This window comes from Thermobia domestica, chromosome 8 (genome assembly GCF_964235325.1).
Source record: "Thermobia domestica chromosome 8, izTheDome1.hap1.1, whole genome shotgun sequence".
In the NCBI taxonomy this organism is placed as follows: Eukaryota; Metazoa; Arthropoda; class Insecta; order Zygentoma; family Lepismatidae; genus Thermobia; species Thermobia domestica.
Genome location: NC_137461.1, coordinates 193,611,382 through 193,634,185, shown reverse-complemented (window position 1 = coordinate 193,634,185; position 22,804 = coordinate 193,611,382). Strand labels below are relative to the sequence as shown.

Here is a 22,804-nt window from a genome sequence, read left to right as displayed (position 1 = left end):
TGTGGAACCAGTTCATGGGATGCTAACCAATGATGACGGCGCCGTGGAACTTCGTGCAGGACCCACTTCTTATCACATGTCAACACCCTGTCCAGAAATGACTCCTTCTTCAGACGAGACAGCAAGCAAACACAGGTGTCTGCTTGTGTTGCCTTCTGGCCCGGAGTCAAATCATGTGTGACCCATAGTGCTCCCAAGTTGACGGAGATGCTGTAGAATGGTTTTCTCCACTCACACTAAATTGTAGTCCCAGTTTCTCACATGTTTGGTCACTTTTCGCCTCAATTGTTGCCTCAAGATCTTCATTTAGTACATGTGTTGGTCTTCCGGCACGTGGTGCGTCTTCGAGTGTTCCGTCACCGGCCTTAAACTTGGTAAACCACCGCTTCAACCAACTGTCTGCATAGTCACGAACCCTCACCAAAGGCCTGGCATATCTTCAGCTCGCTGCAGCGGCGTTTGACCTCAGTTTGAACTCTTACAGCATACATGACCTTATGACGCTCTGTGGAGGTCCCATGTTCCCTCTGTCCTTATGCACGTTCACGGTGTAACTGAACTGCCACAACCAGGTATTATGTTGGATATACCCACACCAACAACTGACCTTCGCATTATCTCTATTTGCATTCAACTGATTGGATAAGAGCCAATTGAACATAGACCTCGACAAAGAGCGACAGAACTTTCTTGGTTACCTTTATAGAAGGAGATAGTTACAATATTATAATAACATTAGGACTTGTTGGTACATTATTATTATTATTATTATTATTATTATTATTATTGTTGTTGTTGTTGTTGTTGTTATTATTATTATTATTATTATTATTAAGTATTCTGTCTGTAGTTGACTTTTGTTTCTTAGCTTTGCGCCTTTAAATGTTTCTCTATTCTCAGCTTTCCCTTTTAACTCTCAATATTTTCTTCTATTTCTTAATTCATTGATCAGTTGTGTTCTTCATCTTACTTCTCTCTTTACTCTCATCTTTCCTTCTATCATTAATAGGTCTATGTCCTAGAGTTAGAGAAATGAAGTATATTTGCCAAGTTTCCTTAAAATCGCGTTCGATTCATTAAAATTATGTCGAATAGGCAGATAGATAATAAACAATTTCCGGTTTAGTCGAACTGCAGAAGCCTGTTCACGTTTGCTTCAAAAAATAAACCGATTGAAGTTGCTTCTTCAATCTGTATCTGTATCTTTCAATCTATACCTTACAACAAAATACTTTGGTTTGTGTAATATTTACCTGTACCTTGGGCAGAAAGTACTCATACATATGCACTATACTTAGTAGAATGTTCATTTCATATTAACAAAAGAAGAATGTTTTTAATATATGTAAGTGATTATTATGGGATAGTTGTTGCTATGGACATGTTTTAAGATTACCTAGTCAGTGAGTTTGTGTACTTAACAGTTTTAAGAAAAGGATATTATAAGTTATATCAAATAATAAACCAGTTTAACATCGGTTATAGACGTTGTCAGTTTTATTAAAAAGGTGAGATTAATGGTATTTAAATATCGAAGCTAATATTTTTAATGTCAAAGAAATACTACCACTTCAAATTTTTACCTCAGCAAACGAACCAGGTTTACGACTATCATTTTGATAAGTCGTTGTAAAAATTTGGTTTACCTCACCCGGGACTTTGTAAATTCAGTTCCCGAAGAAGAAGAGTAAGGTTGAATTTACTTTTATACTACAGTTAATGAATAAGAACTTAACCATATTGCGAAGTGGTAAAGTAATCATAAGAAAAATGGAGAACGAAGCAATGCAGCAGGAATCAAATACTAGTGACCAAGGTGAAACTAGTGTAACACCAGGTTTGTCATCAGAGGATCGACTCTTGTTAGCTTTACAGCGACAATTCAGGCAGATGTCTACCGAGATAAACAAGCAAAATGAAGAATTAAGTAGACGAATGGAACAGAAGTTTGACGAAGCTAACAAGACCATGGAACAGAAGATAGAACTGAAGTTTGACGAAGCCAACAAGCAAAATGAAGAATTAAGCAGACGAATGGAACAGAAGTTTGACGAAATGGAACAGAAGTTTGACCAAGCTAACAAGCAAAATGAAGAATTAAGTAGACGAATGGACCAAAAGTTCGACGAATCTAATAAGCAATATGAAGAATTAAGTAGACGGATAGAACAGAAATCAGATGAAACGAAACAGACAATTGTCCAGGTGGTGAACGACATATCCTCACAGTTCGAGGAAAAGTTAAAAAGGATATCCGATGATTGTCAAGAAAAGCACAATCACCAAAATCAAGAAATCTGTGCTGTAAAAAAAGATTTAGAAGTAATAGAATCTTCCATTAAACAGCAAAAGATCCAGGTCAGCAACAACTCTAATAACATACGTGTAAATACACAGTTGTTAGCTACTATTCAGGAAGAGATTAGAACGTTACAGGCTAAAGACAACATTTACCGTAATAACCTGGGTAGTGATCGCTTTGAGTTTCCCCACTCACCAGAGATGAACTCGCCTTCGCCGGGGTCTGATGAAGATATTATACTAGAAGAAAGTTGTCCGAAGAGTACTGATGAGCGAAACATAGATGGTGTGACGACACAGCATGTCACGGATAGGAACTATCACTCAACAAGAACAAGGAATGAGAAAAAGAAGGTAAAATTAAGTGTTAAGATGAGTGAAATTCGAGCTATGAGCAAATTCAGTGGTAAGTGTAATGAGAATGCTACTTCTTTCTTAGAGAAATTCCAAGACGAATGCAATATAATGTCTATCGATCGATCACAATATATGAAATTAATACCCCATGTATTACTCCCACCTTGTTCCTTATGGTTTAAGGCAATACGTGATCACATTAGTACATATGAGGAATTCAAAGCGGCATTGATCGCAAATTATGAAAATGACTTTTTGCTGGCAAATAGAGATGCCACCCTTAGAAATCAACACTTCAATCCTCGATTGCACAAATCTGTTGTAGAGTTTGTTGTAAATGTCTACAACGAATTAAAGGTTGTTAATCCTTTGCAATCGGAATCGAGAATAATAGCATCGATTCGAAATTTGCTTCCATTTAAATTGCAACAGATCTTATTTTCCACACAGTGTATGAGTTTCAGCCATTTATTGATGCTTGTCCAATGCTACGAAACTCAATACCATGCCATGAATCCACAATCAGGAATAGGTAAAAAGAATAATTCAGATCATTTGGTGCCTGTTCGGAATTTAGATATCCGAAGTATGAATAATCCGAAACCTAACCTAAGCCGAGTATACTCTAGCAATCCAAATGAGCAAAATAAGCAATATTATGTAGGGAATCCGCCTAACCTAACTAGTCATGGTAATTATGATGTCAGATCACTCAACAGCAGTAGATATAAAAATAATCGAAGTACTGAGCGAAATTCCAGAAATGCAGCGAACTACGTGGATAGACGTAATTGGAGATCAAGAGATGGCACTTCATATCAAAATCAAAATCACGATGAAAGACATGTACAACATAATATAGAACCTAATCATGATAGCGCAGTACAGTGCACTTTATTAGAACCGTATGCAAGTTCGAATGTAACCTGATTACCGTTACTGAAATTAGGTTAAATTCATGTTAGTTGTAGATTCTTGTAAATTTTCATTTTAAAGTTTATGTGTTAATATCAATAATGAAAACGATTCTTAAAAATACTTGAAATGCTTAAATAGAGTTTTAAGTAGACTGGAAAATTGATTTTCAAATGATTTTTATTCAATTTAATTCTCTTTAATTCTCATTAATCAATGATAATTTTCAAATGTTTTTAATATATGAGGAATTATAATTCGATTTATAATTAATTAAAAGCAAAGATTATTTATATTAGATTGATTTGTGTTGAAAACTTAATTGTCAAAGATTATGTTAAGAATAAGATCCATTCTATAAAATCAATTATTCAACGACTACCTTGAATGAAATTCTTCTTTATTATAACATCTTAGTGCTACGATGTATACCTTTAAATGCAACATCTGACTTATTTGTTATTTAATGCGCCCTTAAAGATTAATATTATTTGTAACCCACGTTTGTCCTTTACATTCTTTGAAATCGTACCTTTCATCGATTAATTAAATAAGCGACGATATTTTTAATAAGAAAATGTAATAATAATATAATGAAATAAATATAATTAATGTAATTAAAGATAAATATTGATGAAATGAAAGAATTGTTATGAATGTATTTATATATATATGTATATGTGAAATATAATGAATAGATATACAAGGTGCGATCAAAATATGATGGACATATGTGATGTAAACAACACTAATGTAAACGGACCAGTGGTTCTTGAAGATAAAAGCCAAGCCTACTCATGACTTTTATATTCAGTCCCTTTGTCGAGCGACATTTTATACAACAAAATACTTTGGTTTGTGTAATATTTACCTGTACCTTGGGCAGAAAGTACTCATACATATGCACTATACTTAGTAGAATGTTCATTTCATATTAACAAAAGAAGAATGTTTTTAATATATGTAAGTGATTATTATGGGATAGTTGTTGCTATGGACATGTTTTAAGATTACCTAGTCAGTGAGTTTGTGTACTTAACAGTTTTAAGAAAAGGATATTATAAGTTATATCAAATAATAAACCAGTTTAACATCGGTTATAGACGTTGTCAGTTTTATTAAAAAGGTGAGATTAATGGTATTTAAATATCGAAGCTAATATTTTTAATGTCAAAGAAATACTACCACTTCAAATTTTTACCTCAGCAAACGAACCAGGTTTACGACTATCATTTTGATAAGTCGTTGTAACCTACAAATGTAGATTAAATGTATCTTCAATAACACAAAGAGAAGTTTTAAGTGAAAAGTAATTGAGGAAATCAGAGAAAGTTTCTTGTCCATTTTTACCTGAGGAATTGAAATCAAAAAATTTAAGATCTGCCCCCAAAACGTTTTTCAACATAAGTGCATGCAAATTTATAGATGCTCTTTTTGCGACGAAAAAGTACGAAATACTCTGCAGCAATGCAACAATAGTCCCACCAACAATCAATAAGATGTAGATACTAGCGTTTGTGTTCATCTTATAGAACATCAACAGCTCTGAGTGTGCAGGCATGTTGCGTTTGCTTGATGCGATATTATCATCCACCCTGAAGGAGAAAATAAGATAATGTGTTAGTAATAGCAATTTCCATTCTACTGTAATATGACTATTATTGTCAAATTCGTTTTAATCTGAAAACACATGACTTTAACAAATACAGTACATACTAACTAATAATTTCATGTTGATAGTGTGTGGTAAGATCCATTTTAATATATATTGTGAGTGTTGAAATACATTTCTTATTATTCTTTATAACAGCAAACAGTAACTATACTCTACTTACCATAAAAATGAAGTTAATGAAGTAAAAATGAAGTTTACATAAAAATAATGGCGAAAGGTAATATTCAACGTATGCTTGAAAGTTAATAATTACAAAAAGGATTAGATAAGGAACGTAAAAAGTAATTTTATGAATTTTACAAAGGAAAAAATGAAGAAAGTTCTTACTTTTCCATATAGAATAATATATTTTCTTTGAAGAAAAATCTTTGTAGTTCACGATTACCAAATAATTTAACTAAATAGACTCGATGGATAAGATTTCCCCTAATTCGCATTTATTTTACAATTATACCACTTGAGCTATTTACCTTGAAACACCCTTGTTACTCGTATAGTAACATATCCGTTCAAAAAGATGAAAGTTTGTATATTAACAAGGGGACGATGTTTGACATACTTTGCTATATCATCAAATAAATTGTATTACCAAGTCAATTGTACTTTTCTTTCAATCTAAGTTACGTGAGATTACCACATATTTCAATTCTACATATCAATCAGAAACTTACAGTGTCAGTTCACATACATTACTTCAGCCTTGAAAACTAAATACACTGCAGTGTCACAAGCATCCACACTGCAGAGACCTCTACAGCAATAATAATGTAAGTGAGATGGACAGGGCATTGTACTTCCAAATTACCTTAGTACTAAATACTGTCATCATATAAATCTCGAATAAAGAGGAACAAAGTTTCAAAGAATTAAAAATTCGAGTTTTCTTTAATCTTCTATATTTAAAAATTGCTTATGTAAGTACAATAGCCATTCATGTAGATGGGTTTTCAATAGTCGTAACATCAACTGCAAGTACAGCAAATTTGATGTCTCAAGTCCTTCAAGAGATATGATAAACATCGGTAAAGTTTGCAATACTGTTCAAAATTATGTTATTGCGAGAACTTGTGATTACAACTTCAAAAGAAAATTATTTAATGTTATAAGCAAATGAAACAACAATCGTTCTAAAATTCAACACAAATACATCATTTTAAGCAACGTAGCAATCTCTACCCATGTTTGTCATATCTCCGGAATATTTTGAGTTATCACACTGCTGTAAACTTCATTACTATATTTGTGTATTTTCAAAACAAGCTAAGCAATTGGATGTGATATTTATCTAAGTAATTATTCGAAATAAAGTGTTTCGAAACAAGTCAAAATTTCAATTTCTTGTAACTTTGTTCCCATTTGTTCGAAATGTGTTATACCATGATCATAGTATTTAACACTAAGGTACTTTCAATGTCTATTGCCCTGTTGATCTCACTTACGACTGTAGTCACTGCCTACTGTCGCAGAGGCCTCCAAAGTTATGATGATTGTAATACTTTAGTGTCCTTTGTAACACTTAATAATAAATATGCTATTACAAGTTTTCGTTTATCATATAGGTTTGAAATACACGTATATAGTTTTAAAAAATTGAACCAGAAGCAAATATTATTTTCAGCATAGAAAATTAGAAAAAAAAATCATTAAGTTAAAGCAAATTTAAAAAGCTGAGCTAAAGATAACAGTGGAACAAGAAAACATTGTGATGGACGAAATAAAGAGAATAAACAGCTGACACAAGAAAATAAGAGTGAGATGAAGTAATCTAATCAACAGTAAAAGTAAAGATAATAATCTTTTTTTCCTGCTAGTATGGGAAAAATGATTATTAACATGTATTGAAAATCAGTTTCGGAAATGATAATCGATAGGATCAGTCTTAAGCTTCGATAAATCTACGTATAAATAAACAACAAAACCTTAATAGACAGGTAAGGATGAACTGAAAGAGCACATACACAGAGTGGCTGGAAACAGTATGGTGCATAATCCGCGGAATAAATAAGCAATTTGGCTCTGAAGCAAATACACACCACTCACTTCTGATCTTTATTCACAGGATTGTTACTAACATGTCCTACTTTGTGGCCTCGCCAACACCGTTCTCAGACCTATCCTCGACATTTTGCGAGACCCAACTTTCTAGGTTATGATAGCATATGTCCTATACCGCCAGATTAACCATCGCTGCTCTGCCGATATACTTCATGTATCCTGATCTGCTACTTCTCCAGACATAAGTGTTATCGAGTACGTGTGAGTACCTGATCAGTAGCCGAGCTTCGGTTTAAAAAAAAGAAAAGGCATCATCTTGCTAAGAGAACTAAAAATCTATAAGCAAGTGCGGCATATCATTCCTATCTCAAAGACATGCATCATCAGCAAAAAGTATACCAACATTGGATCATATCTATGGATTTCCATTGGGTATTAGTAAATGCATTCTACTGGGTATTTATGAAAAAAGAACAAAATTAACAGATCTAGTTTTGTGAAAATTGATTACAAAATCATCCTGTTGGTAAACTGCCACTTCATGATCTTACCGTGTGAGATCACACCATGGAGTCAATTATGACTTTTCTCATTTTAAATTGCAGCAACCGTTTTTGAGAAAATTGCAACTTGTGGATTTCACCTTCCAGTATAGTGTCATTATTGACATCTGTGGAGAGAAATTCGAGAAAGAAAAAGACACTGTGAAATGCCATATTTTAAACGATATGACGTCGGCCTTTACATACACAGGCAACAGCGGAAATAAACACCCAGAAAACGTCTTTGCAGAACACAGAAGCCCTTGTGAATCCCGTTGGGTTTTCGTTATCTTTCTCTTATGTCCCATTAACTCTTTAACCAATGAGTCAATCAAAAAATCTTTCACTTATATGGTTTATCGAAAATTAAATCGCAAGAAAATCAGAATGATTCCAAGGAAAAATCATGCAGATTTCAACCTTTGTAGTTAGGAAAAATACACCTCATGTACGTAGTGTGGCAATAACATGATTCTAAACCGAAATCAACAATAATCTGTATATTACATTTACAAATTATTCCAATATTTTGAGAAAACAGAAACACATGTTAATAAGAGTCAATCACTGTTTTCGGTGAGAAAAGTCAAGGTAAGTAATCCATGCTCTGATTATGGTTAAAAACTAATATCCATACCTTTGCTATTCACTCACGTTAATAATAAATAAATAAACCCAAAGAAAAGTAAAAGAAAACTAAAACCGCTTCATCCCTTAAACGTTAACAACGAAGAAAATTGGTCGAGAATCATCAAACGAAAAGTAAAAAGTAGACCACGATGGCTCGGTGGTAAAGTACTTATCTCTTCGATCCCAGTTCTTGTGAAATAGGCTTTATGGTAGACAAATATTGTGTGCTTGCGTTTTCTTAGATTTTCTTGTTTGTCCCACTTTCTTCATTCAACCATTTTGAGTTGATTTTAGTTTAGCGTCCCTTTTTTTCAGCAGCGAGGCTATATGAGACGAGGACTACTGATAAACGTGGAATCCGAACCACATGAGCTCCCGCCGGGAATCGAACCCGGGTCTCCTATTCAACCATTTTCACTCAGTAGAGACTCAGAGCATAATCTTGGTATTTTAAACTAAAACGTGCAGAAACACAAAAAGTATTTAGTTGGATTAGAGTTTAATGTCCCATCGAGCATCTTGGGCTATGTGAGACGTAGATCTATGGCCTAAAGCAGCCCTGGCCACGGCGAGCAGATAGTGGAAACTCTCCTCGTGAACGCTCACGAGCATTCTACGAGCAAATACCCTTGTTCGTGCTTCGTGAATCTTCGGGTTTTGTCCTTAGAGGAGCGGAAGTGTTGTCAACCTTGGCGGTAATCACTAGCTTACCAAATAAAAAAAAAAGTATGTATAGTAACTGATTGCCATTTAGTGTATAGTGTTTTTTACAATGTGGTAACCGTTAACTATAGACAACACAAACTGGTAACAGCAATCAAATGATAAACTATGTACGTTCCTTTTCTTCTTTTTTCTTTCCTTTTGTTAAAGAAGGATGTGGTGGAACCAAACCATCGCTTACATTTATAAAAATTTGCCAGTTTGCCCAATGGAAAACCAGTTTTCAATATATATATATATATATATATATATATATATATATATATATATATATATATATATATATATATATATATATATATATATATATATATATATATATATATAATCAAGTTCTTAATCCGAGTGTTACGCGCCTTTGGCGTGGGAGACCCGGGTTCGATTCCCGGCGGGAGCTCATGTGGTTCGGATTCCACGTTAATCAGTAGGTCCACGTCTCATATAGCCTCGCTGCTGAAAGGGACGCTAAACTAAAATCAACTCAATTAATCCGAGTGTGGGTATGTTGTTTCGCTTTTTAGGAAAACAGATAATCTGTTGATACGAAAAAAAAAATACTGTAGCACTTGTTTGTAATTATCTAAGTATTATCTCCAGAAAATTAGCTTATGCATGTTTGTGTGTACGAATAGGCTTAGCAAGGGGTTGGTTGTGGAGATTAGAAGCCACTATCAATAGGAAGAATAGTATTTCTTACTCCACTTTTAAAGTGGGGCCGCGGTGGCTCAGTGGTAGAACGTTCACATCTGGTGCTTGGGGTCCCGGGTTCGATCCCAGCCCCCGCCAAGTGAACTTTGCGGTGGACAAACACCGTGTGCGTGGGTTTTCTCGGGGTTCTCCCATTTCCTCCCACTTTCTTCGTTCTATCATTTCATTCATTACTCATCATCACCGTCTCCTTTAGCCTAACCGGTATAACCGTGGGACGTAAAACCCAAAGATTTCATTTCATTTTTTCCACTTTTAATGTTACTTTGATCGCAAAGAATCAAACAAAATATTAAGAGAGCCAAACAGATTTTCCATTTTTAAGAGTGACCATTAGTGGGTACCATTAGTTTTTTTTTTTTTTTTTTTTAACAAAAAGTGTCTTTTTAATAAGGAAAAATATATTGTCCCTGGCTGGTTGCTTGCCGGTAGCTTGTTAAAAGTGAAAAAGAATGTTAAATCATATCAACGACTGAAGCTACACGCTTGTCTTTCTTCGATAGTTACTGACTGGTTTTGAAAGTCACGATGTTGTAGGCCTACTGTAACAGCGTAAACTTGGAAGGGAACGTTCCAACTGAATGATACGAACAATTATTCCCAATGTCTTGAACATGAAACGTGGATTGCACGGATAACGCTTAAAGTGGGCTGGACTGCACTGGAATTTCCTTCCGGCAAATTAGTGTTTGGTCGGAACTCAGTTCTTCTGTGTAATTGTCTCTTAACAACATTTGAACATTTCTTTTAGATAATAATATCTAACTAACTCTATGGCCTATGGAACCCGAAGGTTCAATGCGGCGTTTACAACATATTTCCACTAACTTCTGTCCTTAGCCAACTGGATCCAGTTTCTACTCTGTACTCTTATTTCTGCAAGATCCATCTTAATATTGTCTTCCCATCTACGTCTAGGTCTTCCTAGTGGTCTTCTTCCAATTGGGTTTTCAGTTAAAATTATGAAAGCGTTTCTAATTTCTTCCATTCTGGCTACACGGAATGGCCACCTGAGCCTTCTACACTTAATGACCCTAACAATGTTAAGTGAGCGGTATAAACTATGCAATTCCTCGTTATGAATTTCCTCCAATCCCCATTTACATCCGCCTTTGGTCCGAATACTACTACTACTAATAATAATAATAATAATAATAATAATACGCATTATTATTATTATTATTATTATTATTATTATTATTATTATTATTATTATTATTATTTTCAACCTCCCGTCGTTCTGCTATCAATCTAGCAACGAAAGGCGTTCACAACTTAGCAAACATGAAGCGAGTGACAAGTTACAGACCGAGTGCTAATGTAATACAATGTCACGAATTGTGTAAGCAAGCTAAAAAAGGCCTGAAACAATTCGTTTTCGATTTTTGCAGTCGTTTTTACGTCTGTAAGCTGACATGCTTAATATTAGTTTCTTTCTTTCTTTTTCATTTGTTAGTTACTTCAACGCTAACTGTAACCTCTATCATGCGTCTTCCTGAATCAAAAAACGTACCAATTTTATTTCCTGCAGTGTTTTCGCGTCACTGCTTTCGAAATGGGGAGGGGGAGAGCACACCTGCACATTTCACGCTTGCGACTGCTCAATGCTTCAACATCGTGCGAATTTGTGACCAGGCTTGGCCGTAGGTTTTTTACCATCATGTGTGGTTGGCAACACTTATCGGATGCAGTGGAAGGGGCGGAGCTACCAACACCTGTGCTCACCTGTTCTTATCTCCACTCGTTGTCGCTCACGCTTCGGCTCCGGGAGCCAATTCCTGGGCAGGCCTGGCCTAAAGTAAGATCTGAACCATTGAAACTCATCCGCACTGCCTCAAATCATTCTCCTTTGATGCTAACTGAATGTTAGAATATGAAATATAATGCCATTCCTGTCATAAACAATTTTTCAAATGATCTGGAATACAGTATTATTGACATTTAAATCTATTCACCTTTGTTTCTATTGTTTTATAAGTGAAGTAATAACATCGTGACTATGTTGTACTGGAAGAAGTTTTTTTTTTTTTTTTTTACCTTTGAGTCTAGGTAAATATTTATTTACTTATTTATATTATACTATTTCAATCTTGTAACCTTGTTAATAACCACAAAGTAAGAATCTACCTTACCAATATATCAAGAAATAATCACTTCCGCTTGCAAGGGTGTGAGCTAAAATTAACTCAACACCAAGAACAAAGAGTACAAATGAACATGCTCCTGCTCCAAAAATTTTAATGTAAGACGACAGTTCGTACGAACAACAAAACTTCAACTGTTGAATTTTAATCTCTTCCGGCATCACTGTCAGACTTACAGATATATTGGTTGCCTAAGAGAAAAATGACAAAAGATAGTTTTAAAGAAATAAAACTAACATTTGCATTTTTATTTTAGAACATGCTTTAATAAAACCTTGTAAATCAGTATAAACGTACATGGATTGCTGTTAAACTTGTTAATGGTGGTAACGAAACCAATAAATGTAAATGAGTTCCACTCAGTTCCGTCCAGATGAAAGATTCAGGATGCAGAATCTAAAGAAATTATCTGATAAAAATTATTTCAAACTCTTAACGGCAACCAATTTTCCGAGAAAATCAATTCTGGTTTTAAACTGAAACCCATATTGAAGTAGACGCGAATTTACAGAGAAAAGAGAAATAGGTTTTCTATCAAAACCACTGTCGGTGGCTCTCTCGAGTTATTATTTCACAGTTGCTCAACGTTGTGTTACAGGAACGATGTTCGCAAATGAAGCTGTTCAGATGTGTTTTGCTGCTATTTTGAAAACACATCGAATTATTGTTTCTGCTTTGTGAACAGAACCAATATATCGAAATATGTCTCGGTTTTCTTCCCGAAGCATGCCTAATTAGAACGTTTATTTAGGTACTGGAACTGAAACACAGAACACTCTCGGTTTCGTTCTAGTTGCTTATATACTAAAGCGACTACTGCGTAGTTAGGTAACGCAGCATATCAAAATTTTCGTACGAAGTCAGAAGTGTTTCTATAGACAGAATTTATGGTAGAACCAGATAGCGACCAAGTATTGCATGACACTCCATCGTGAACTATATACTTGTGTGGGGTGAAAATTAAAAGAATTTCACAACGTCTTGTAATAGCTTCCAAAAGTTCCTGTACAAAATTTGACAAATATCGATTAATATCTTCAAGGGGCACTGATGTCGCAAGTTTTGCTATTTTTCACATTAATCTTATGGTTATATTATGGAAAACTATGCTATTAACTAATACCTGTGTTATACTGCTCAGAGACATTTATTTATCAAGAACACATTAAATACCCCCAAAATTGAGAGGTATACAGCAGGATTTTGCGGGGCTGCCGCATCTTTTCTGTAATAGACCGAAAAATTGCCAAATTCAAAACGGTTCTATTTCAAGTGAATACTTTACACGAATCAATCTAAATTTGCACAAAATCTAATATAAAAATGTAAAACCTGAAACATTTTAGGTAAAAGAAATTAAAATATACAAATAATAATATGAAAATTCTGATATTATACTATAAAATGTACACCTACATAATTTAAACATTACAAAACTTAAGATATAACAGTTGGAGTTATACAGATGATTTGTAGTCCTTTTTGGTTTCAGAGGATAGCAGTATCTTGCATGCTTCTAGACTCGCACAGTTGAAACGTCCTTGCTTCTAGTCCACATACAGCCAGTGATGTCTCCCTCACCAGCTTAACCAGGGCTCCATGGATTGTGTGGACACTTCAGACAGTCTTGAACTTTTAGAAAGCGAGGTGGGTGACGCATTTGTGAAATAGCGAATGTTTTTAGTAGATCAAAGTTTTAGCTATAGGAAAGTTTCGGCAGTGTTTCTGACATTATAAGCAATAAGAATGTTGGGAAAGACATTCCCTTAGTTGGATTGAAAGTAAAAGCAAGGGAACGCTAAATAATCTCATTTTTGGAATATCCAAAAACGTGACTGATTCAGTGTTATCAGTTCACAATGACAAGTTTAAATATTGTTTCTTTTGCATGGAAAAAGCTGTTTGATACTTGCAAAGAGCCTACCGTCGCTGACATTTGAGAAGATTTAACATTTGAAATTAACCTAAATAAGCAACACCCTAATATATATATATATATATATATATATATATATATATATATATATATATATATATATATGCATTCTTTCATATAATATATTTCCGGTTTCACATTTTTATGTAGAATTTTGCTCAAATTCTGATTTATTTATGTTAAGTGTTCCCCTGAAATAAAACCGTTTAAAATTTCACAATTTTTCGCTAGTTTCTTTTTCTTTTCTTTTTTTTTTTTTTACGAGAAAAAGGTTCAGCACCGCCTCAAAGTGCTAACTTACATCGCGCATTTTTTTTCGGGGGAAAATTTTGATATATTCTTAATAGATAAATGTCTATTACTATTAAAATACAAGTAATACAATTAGTTTAAAACATTGTTTTCTATAATACAACCATGAAATTAAGGTTAAAAAAAATAATAACAAAACTTTGTGACAGTAGAACACCCTTAAGATATAAACCGATAATTGACAAATTTTGCTCACTACCACCAAAGGCAACTTTTCGCAAGTATTAGAAGTCGATGTGAAACACTTCTAATTTTTCACCCCACCCTACTGTATGCAAAATTTACAGTAGGCACTGGAAAACAAACGGAACTCGACTAATTTTCTCGGTTCCTGACATTACTTCCTGATTTCCATTGCTTTCCATTTACTCATTTTACTGATAAATATTAAAACTCTATGCATATAATTCCGATATTATCATTATCTATTAGATCCATTACCAATTAAAAGTTATTATGCATAGGAAATATGTGCTAGTTGCATTAGCTTCCTACATAGTACAACATATATATAAGTATAGGGCTTGAAAAATCCACTCTCCTGCTCGCCAGTGAGGAGCATTTTTTTACATTTTTACAGTAAAGTCCGGTCAATCAAAAAAGTGAATTTAAGAATAAATAGGATGATGTCACTCTTTTTTTATTATTTATATGAGATATGCCAATAAACAAAAAAAAATATTTATATTTTTGTATAAAGGCTGTGACTGCAAAATGGTCTGGCTATTAGTTTTTGGCTGGCTTGCATTTCCAAGCAAAATTTTTCAAGCCCTGTCGTATTCCTATTTTCGTACACCAGCTTTATGTTTTACTCTAGAGTAAGTTTTTCAGTCTTTCACATATTTTGGCTTTTTTTTTACACTAAATATTTCTTACAAATACCCAAATAAACTAGTAACTACCTTTCTGTGGACAGCTAGTTGCAGAGTACTTAAGCTAAAATTATCTTCCTTCTTTGACGGACTTGAAGTTCGGCTTTTACTCGTCAATGTTCGTTGTCCTCGCAAACTATGCGGAAGTATGTCTGCGAAATTGACATTCTGATTCTTCAGATCTTTGTATGTTCCTTGGGCTGCTATTTTCCCCTACAAATTCAGGGAAGAGAAAGCGAAATAAGTGTATTTCAAAGTATATTTCATAACAGATTCACGTAAATGTAATTCCTTAACTGTGATTTTTTTCTTACAACTTATACATGCTCCTGGTTTCCAATGAATGATTTATGAACATCTATGGTATAGTGACACGTGACCCGGGGATATCCCTTGAATATTTGTTAATGTTTGTACCTGGTATTACTATATATACGGGAGGCTTTGGCGCCATAACATGAGGACTGCCCTCCTCCAAAGAAAGAAGAAATATCTCGTGTGGAAAATGAACTAGGTATGTCTGAAATTGTTCACATAGAACAAATAAGGGGTTAGGTGCTGTATCGCCGGACCAATTTTAAGAAATTTACCCAGTCAATCGGAGAATTTATTTAAGTTTGGGAAGAAGAATGAGTGAAAGTCAGGTAAGGGGAATAGTAAAAGTTAAGAAAGTGGTTGTATTTATTGGTTGTTTTTGATGTTGTAAGCGGCACTCTATGTAGGGGCGGATGGAGTATTTCGAGGAGAGGTACAATTGTTGTTATATAGTGGCGCGAAAGGCAGTGTCGAAATGGCTCTGGTCCGTGTACGTGAAGGCTGTGACATAGATTTGTAAAATGTTCACAAAAATTTGGACAAGTATTTAATTTGCCCATTTCATGTCGAGAACAGAACCCAACCAACCCCTGTAGTGTTTCTAACCCTTTTCTACTCCTACTCCTACTCCTACTTGCCCTATGGATCCGTATAGTAAATCTGTACGCCTAATCAGTGTTTGTTCCAGACATGTTTTTTTTGGGGGGGAACTGCCTCCCCGGAGCTCTGAGAGTGTCCCCCGGAGGAGACCAAATAATACGTCTATGATATAATAATAAATAGAATAGTACGAGCAGTGCCCCCCAGAATACTAAGGGTGCCCCTCCAGAACATTTCTTCTGAAAGAACGACTGCGCATAATCTAACGTAATCTAACGTAACTTAATGAATCCTTGTATTACCGAATGCAGTACATTTTGGTACTTTTTTCGGTATTGAATTTGGTCCGGTGATACAGCACTAAAATAAGTAATGGAAATACAAATTAATGTTACATCTGTTTAAGATCAACAAATTTTATAGTATATGTCGCATTGTGTAGCTAAATAAAAATTGATACAGGGTTGTGGTGGCTCAGTAATAGAACGCTCATCTCTGGTGCGTAGAGATCCTGGTTCGATCCAAGTAAACTTTCCAGTTGTCAAACATCGTGTGCATAGGTTTTCTCAGAGTTCCCCGTTTCCTCCCAGTTATTTCAATTCACTATTTCATTCATTCTCATAATTATCTCTCTTACACTCTATGCATAATAATGGAACGTTAAACTAGAAATTTAATTCATTTTCATTCAATACAATTAATATACTGTAAAGGTTTTGAGGATAATAGAACTATGTCGTCCCCTACTCACAATTCCATTCCATTAGATGCATAAACTTGCTCCTCTAATTCGGAGCACAAACGATAAGATTAGAGCCATTGGTTAGTGCATCATTTGTGCTCGTTTGTGGACGGAACTCCATCGTTTGTGCTTTATTGGTTCTGGAGATTTAAGCAAAAAAATTGGTAGGGGGCCAAATTCATGCTGGCCCCCGACCCCAAGCACAAATAATGAAAATTGAATCATTCGTTAGTCAATCGTTCGTGCTCGTTTGTGTATGAAAATCCATCAAAAATGCAGGAAAAATTATCTCCAGATCTAAAGGGAGCTCGTATGGATTTAGGGCTTTGTTTGTTTCTGCTAGGCAGTCGAGGTTCTTGTGAACAGTAGAACAGAATCATACCTTCCGCTAATTGCTATAAATAAAAATAAATTATCTAGATTAATATTTCACATGTTAACTTACGGATTCATACATGTGACTTTTCATTTAATAAAAAGTTTTCCATTGTTTAAAATTATTTTTAAACAGTCAGAACTGTAATAATGTACTAATTAAAGCGGTTGTGTAGAGTTAAAAGTATAACTAACTAAACTAACTCTATGGCCTATGAAACCCGCAGGTTCAATGCCGCGTTCACAAAAGCTCTCCACTGACTTCTATCCTTAGCTAACTGCATCTAGTTTCTACTTTGTATTCCAGTTTCTACTTTGTAGATCCATCTTAATATTGTCCTCCCATCTGTGCCTAGGTCTTCCTAATGGTCGTTTTCCGATTGGTCTTCCAGTCAAGACTTTAAAAGCGTTTCTACTTTCTTCCATTCTAGCTACATGACCCGCCCACCTAAGCCTCCTAGCTTTGACGACCCTAACAATGTTGGGTAAACCACATAAATTATGTAGTTCCTCGTTAGGAAGTTTCCGAAATTCCCCATTCACGTTACTCTTGGGTCCGAATATTCGTCTCAGGACCTTGTTCTCAAATACTTTCAGTCTATGTTCTTCCCATCAGAGTAAGTGACCATGTTTCTCAACCATACAGAACAACAGGCATGATTATCGTTTTGTATATTTTAAGTTTCAAATTCCTCGACAGAATTCGCGACGACAAGAGAGTTTGAACCGAATAGTAACACAAATTCCCTGCTTTTAGACGACATTTAATTTCCTGGTGAATATAATTTTCCTCTGTTAATATTGATCCTAGATATTTGAAACTATCCACGTTATCAAAAGTATTATTTAATATTTTAAAGTATCCACAATTTGCTGTATTCCGATCTCGACGCAGTTCCATGTATTTAGTTTTCTCTGCATTTACTTCTAAACCCATGTCCCTGCAAGCGTTTAATAAGATCTCTGCATTTCTTTCTACTGTTCTCCTATCATCCCCTATTAAATTTACATCATCAGCCTATGCCATAACCTGGTGAATACCGTTCAACTCTAGGCCCTGGTTGCTATCATTGGTTTTCCTTATAGCGTATTCCAAAACGAAGTTAAATAATAATGGCGACAACGCATCTCCTTGTTTCAGGCCATTTTTCGAAAGCTCGTGAACAAAAATTTTCCTACCTGGACTTTACTTTGGGATTCATTTAAACATATCTTAATTAATCTAATTAGTTTGCTCGGTATTCCAAGTTCTGTAAGAATGTTGTATAATGTTTCTCTTCTAACCGAGTCGTAACCCTTTCTAAAATCAATAAATAGTTGATGTACCGGGGTATTGTATTCCCACTTTATTTCGAGTATTTGGCGAATGGTAAATATTTGGTCGATAAAATTTCTATATCGCTGTTATAAATAAAAATAGTAACTTATGTGCATAGACTATTAAGAATGTATATGCATGCATATATTTTAAAGCTAAGAGTTACATTTCGTTCCACTTGTCATATTTTCGTGGTATATTAGAACGGTAAGAGCACTATTACTGGATTCGATGCTCTGAAAATCTCTCATTTCTATTGTCAAACAGGATTAAGAAATATATTTTTCTCTTCATAATTCTTCTAGATGTTACAATGAAACTTGGCACTTATATAGACAGTATTTTTCAAGGTAGATTATATTCAGGCATCAGTACCCGGTACCGCTTCAGAGTTCCCCAAATTTAAAAAACGGGATTTTTGGAGGGAAATTTTCATATGTATCCTAAAACAGTTTTCTTTTGTATAATAGAAACACATGCACATGGTATCATTTAAAGTCTTGTTTCATTTTGAAAAGAATGACGTATTAACTATGATACTTTGTTGTTTGGAAACTTATTTTATATAAATGTCCCATTTTTCTTTATTTATATATGAAATTCTGTGATTAAGAAATATTTTTCCGTCGTAACTACTCTAGATATTGTAATAAAACTTGGAACACACATTACGTACAGACCGTACTATTTTGCAAAGTAGATTATATTCCGGTACCTGTAGCCAGGGTTGCTCCAAAGGGCACTAAATTTTCAAAAAGGGATTTTCGGAGGGAAATTTCTCTATTTTACCTCGCATTTCCCTTCCCGTTTACACATACAAACATGGGTATGATACCATTTGAAAACATGTTTTATTCTGAAGAGAATGACGTATAATTCATGATACTCGGACGAATAGTAGTGAAGTAGTAACTACTTAACTGAAAGTCAACATTTTCCTCAAAAAATGCCAAAGTCTAAAAGGGCTAATGGGGGTAGAGAGGAAAGCAAGAGGAAGAGGGGTGGAGACTTTTCAGAAAATACTCCTTATATTCCTGACGTTCCTGAAAAATTGAGCTTGTTACTAATTAGACCCAACACAAAAACTTTATTGACTGAGCTATTAATGAATGCAATATTATTCTTGCTGGTGATTTTAATTTATCAATAGATTGGATTGACCCTATTAGGCAGGCACTGGAGGCAGTGGTGTTATTCTAATTTTTCAAAACCTGTTCTGTCTCTCTCTCTCTCTCTCTCTATATATATATATATATATATATATATATATATATATATATATATATATATATATATATAACTAAGAAAGTTATATATATACAGAAGGAGATAGTAAATGGATAGATATAACTTTCTTAGGAAACTAACCATAGCAAGGCAGACAAAAGCAACTTTTTTACTGGATACACAAGTGACAAGTAGACACCTACACAGCATCCTGATACAAGGTAGTGTGACGAAATTACATAGCATTGCGAATATTTTGGAAACGAACTATCTAAGATAAATGATTGTCAAAAAGTATTAGAAAGACTTTAATCCAGCAATGGATCAACAATTGTTGATAATATATACGTTTCAAATATAAATAACACTCACCAGTACACCCATGTGATCCCAGTTCTCTTCTTCATATCTGAGCATTTAAGATTAAGAAATAAACGCTTATACCTTATTCTGAGAGATCATATGTTTAACACTGTGTCTGTAAGAATTTCCAAAAGCAAAGATAGTTAAACTAAAATTTACTGTCACTGCGCATACCTGGGTAAAATTTACTGTTATGTCTGGATATAACAAACGGTTCTGCAAACTGGGAATATTTTAACAATCGGTTCTAGAGAACCGGTGCAAACCGGCTGAATAGCACCACTGACCCTAGGACGGGTGTAGGCAAATGTCCCAGTAAAGACTGGTTTTTAAATATCGGCCGCAGAAAGCAGAAAGGTGCTAAGCGCCAAAATGCAAATTTCTCAGGAGATGAATAAAAACGAATGAAACACTAATTAATTCCGATTCTTTCATTCTTGTTGAAATTAGTTTTCACTGCAGTCCTTTCATATCCTGCCCCTTATACACTACAGACTCTGTCATTTATCACCTTTCTGCACAACATTAAATATGAAATCGGTAGTCAGGATATACACTTAGTTGGAAATCAAGAAGAATGGCGCTTAGCACCTTTCTGTTTTCTGGGGGCGATATTTTTAACCAAGGAATAGGGATCAGTCAATTTAACTTATTTCCTACTCGTCGTGAGAACATTCTTGATTGTGGTCTTCTCTCTAAATGATCTTGTCATCACTCCACATAGACATTTGTTTTCATCGGGTCATGAGTCTTTGGGCGTCGATATTCCTTTGTCTAGGCTGTCATCAAATAACCGGAGTTTCAAGCCTAAACAGTTTATTTGGCTATGGAAGAAGGCACCATGAGACGTATAAATCGTGCTCTTGATTTAATTCCCTGGTGTATGCTGAATAATGGTAATATTAACGATGCTGTCTCACTTTTTACGGATAGTATTTCTGCGGTTGTTAAAGACTTTGAACCGTGAAAACTGAAACGGTCGCGTCAGTTCCCTCCATGGTTTGATGCAGAAGCTTGTTTTGTTCTTCGAAATAAACACAGTGCTTGGATTCTGTGGAAGTAATTTCCGAGTAAACAAACGTATAGGCCTTTTCCGAACATTAGGCGACATTCGAAATATCTCCTCCGTATTAAATATCATCATCATCATAGGTATTCTGCCTTTATTGGCAGGTCACTTGCCGCAGTATTAAATATAAGAAGTGAAAAATGTATCATGTCAATTCACATCTGAACCGAACAGTTTCTGGACGCTCATAAATTCCCGGAGAAAATAACCCTGTATTTCGCAAGAAATAGACTACAACTCAAACAGTTTCGACGGGAAGTACAGATTTGCTGCTTTCAATGAGTACTTTTGAATTGCTTTTCTAAGCTTGAAACCCCCTCCTCTTCACCTAAGATCCAATCAGTGTGTTCCCACTTGCTGACGACAATTACTACCTCCCTGATGAAGTGAAATCAATAAATTCCTTACTAGCTTCTCGCCGTTCTTCTGTTTCAGAATTATCAGTACAATTTTTGTCTGTAACACAGCAACTCACTTGCCCATCCTATATCATTGTTATTTAATAGATATTTCTCCGAAGATACCTTTCCCAATCTGTGGAAAGCTACCAATATCATACCTAACTTCAAATCTGGAGATAGAAAACAAGTTTCATCCTACAGAACTATCACTCTTCTCTCTTTTGTGTCGATTCTTGTGAGAAAATTGGTAGGTTGAGTGTACAGCTTTGTCAAACATTTTTAAGTAGCTCTCTACATGTGTTCCTACTTTGACGCTCATGACTTACAAATTTGTCAGTGTTAGTCACTGATGCGGCCCAATCTTTCTTGTCTAACTCCGAGCTTGATGTACAGTAGTTTATTTTGACATATCAAAGGCCTTTGACACCGTAAACACCAAATTGATTCTTTATAAACTCTCAAATAGATATAATATTCATGGTAAGATCTTCTCTTTCCAAGATTGTTATCTCTCAGGGAGAAAACAACACGTAACTCTAACTGGATCAATGTCTTCGTTTAGTCCTGTCTTATCCGGAGTGCCTCAAGGGAGTGTACATAGACAACTTACCCAGCATGTTCTTGACCTCTTCATCAAATATATTGCTTTTCGCTGATGACTGTAAACTCTTCAGAGTCGTTAACACTCTAGAAGATGCTTCTTCACTGCAAGCTGACATAGATACAGTATGTTATGTGATTGGTGCTCTACCTGGAATCTCTCTCTAAACTCCAATAAATGTACTACAACCTTTATTTCCTTACAGAAGAATTTTCTTCGAGAAATACATAATATAAACAATGTACGTACACGAACAAAAGTGCATTCACACTTCCAATTTTTATATCCTGCAACGTTAGATAAAAAACAATACTGCTAAGGTTTGTTGGTTGACAACTACATAAGGCATTCTACAAGTGCTCTAGTTTCCTTGAAAAATGTCAGTGTAGCAAACAGTAAAAATAGAAAAATATCCATGCCTCTGCGACGAAAAAAAACTGTTAGAAGACGCCGTTTAGTATCTACAGAGCGATTGATATCATGAGAGAGTTAAAGATAAATTTTATTTAACCTTAGATATACCTATGAGAAATCAATGTTGGTCAATCATTCAGTTCATTTCACAGGTTACAGTAGACCTACTTTGTAAAATATCTGAATGTTTTACAGTATTCGTTTCACCGTTACCTTCACTTTTGTTAGTTATCAGTTTTAATACCTCTACTAAAACTTTAAGCAAAAAA

General features: G+C 34.8%; 1 protein-coding gene across 3 annotated transcripts in view; it reads right to left on the bottom strand.

Annotated features, from left to right (window-relative positions):
* LOC145693400 (putative multidrug resistance-associated protein lethal(2)03659) overlaps positions 1-22,804 on the bottom strand; it is a 309,144-nt gene that overhangs the window by 64,456 nt on the left and 221,884 nt on the right. For all 3 annotated transcript variants that reach the window (XM_081769366.1, XM_081769367.1, XM_081769368.1), the window contains exons 13-15: positions 15,141-15,323; positions 11,979-12,181; positions 4,924-5,168 (exon numbers count right to left, since the gene is read on the bottom strand). In XM_081769366.1, the coding sequence (XP_081625492.1) occupies positions 4,924-5,168; positions 11,979-12,181; positions 15,141-15,323 (631 nt within the window). The remainder of the gene's footprint in view (positions 1-4,923; positions 5,169-11,978; positions 12,182-15,140; positions 15,324-22,804) is intronic.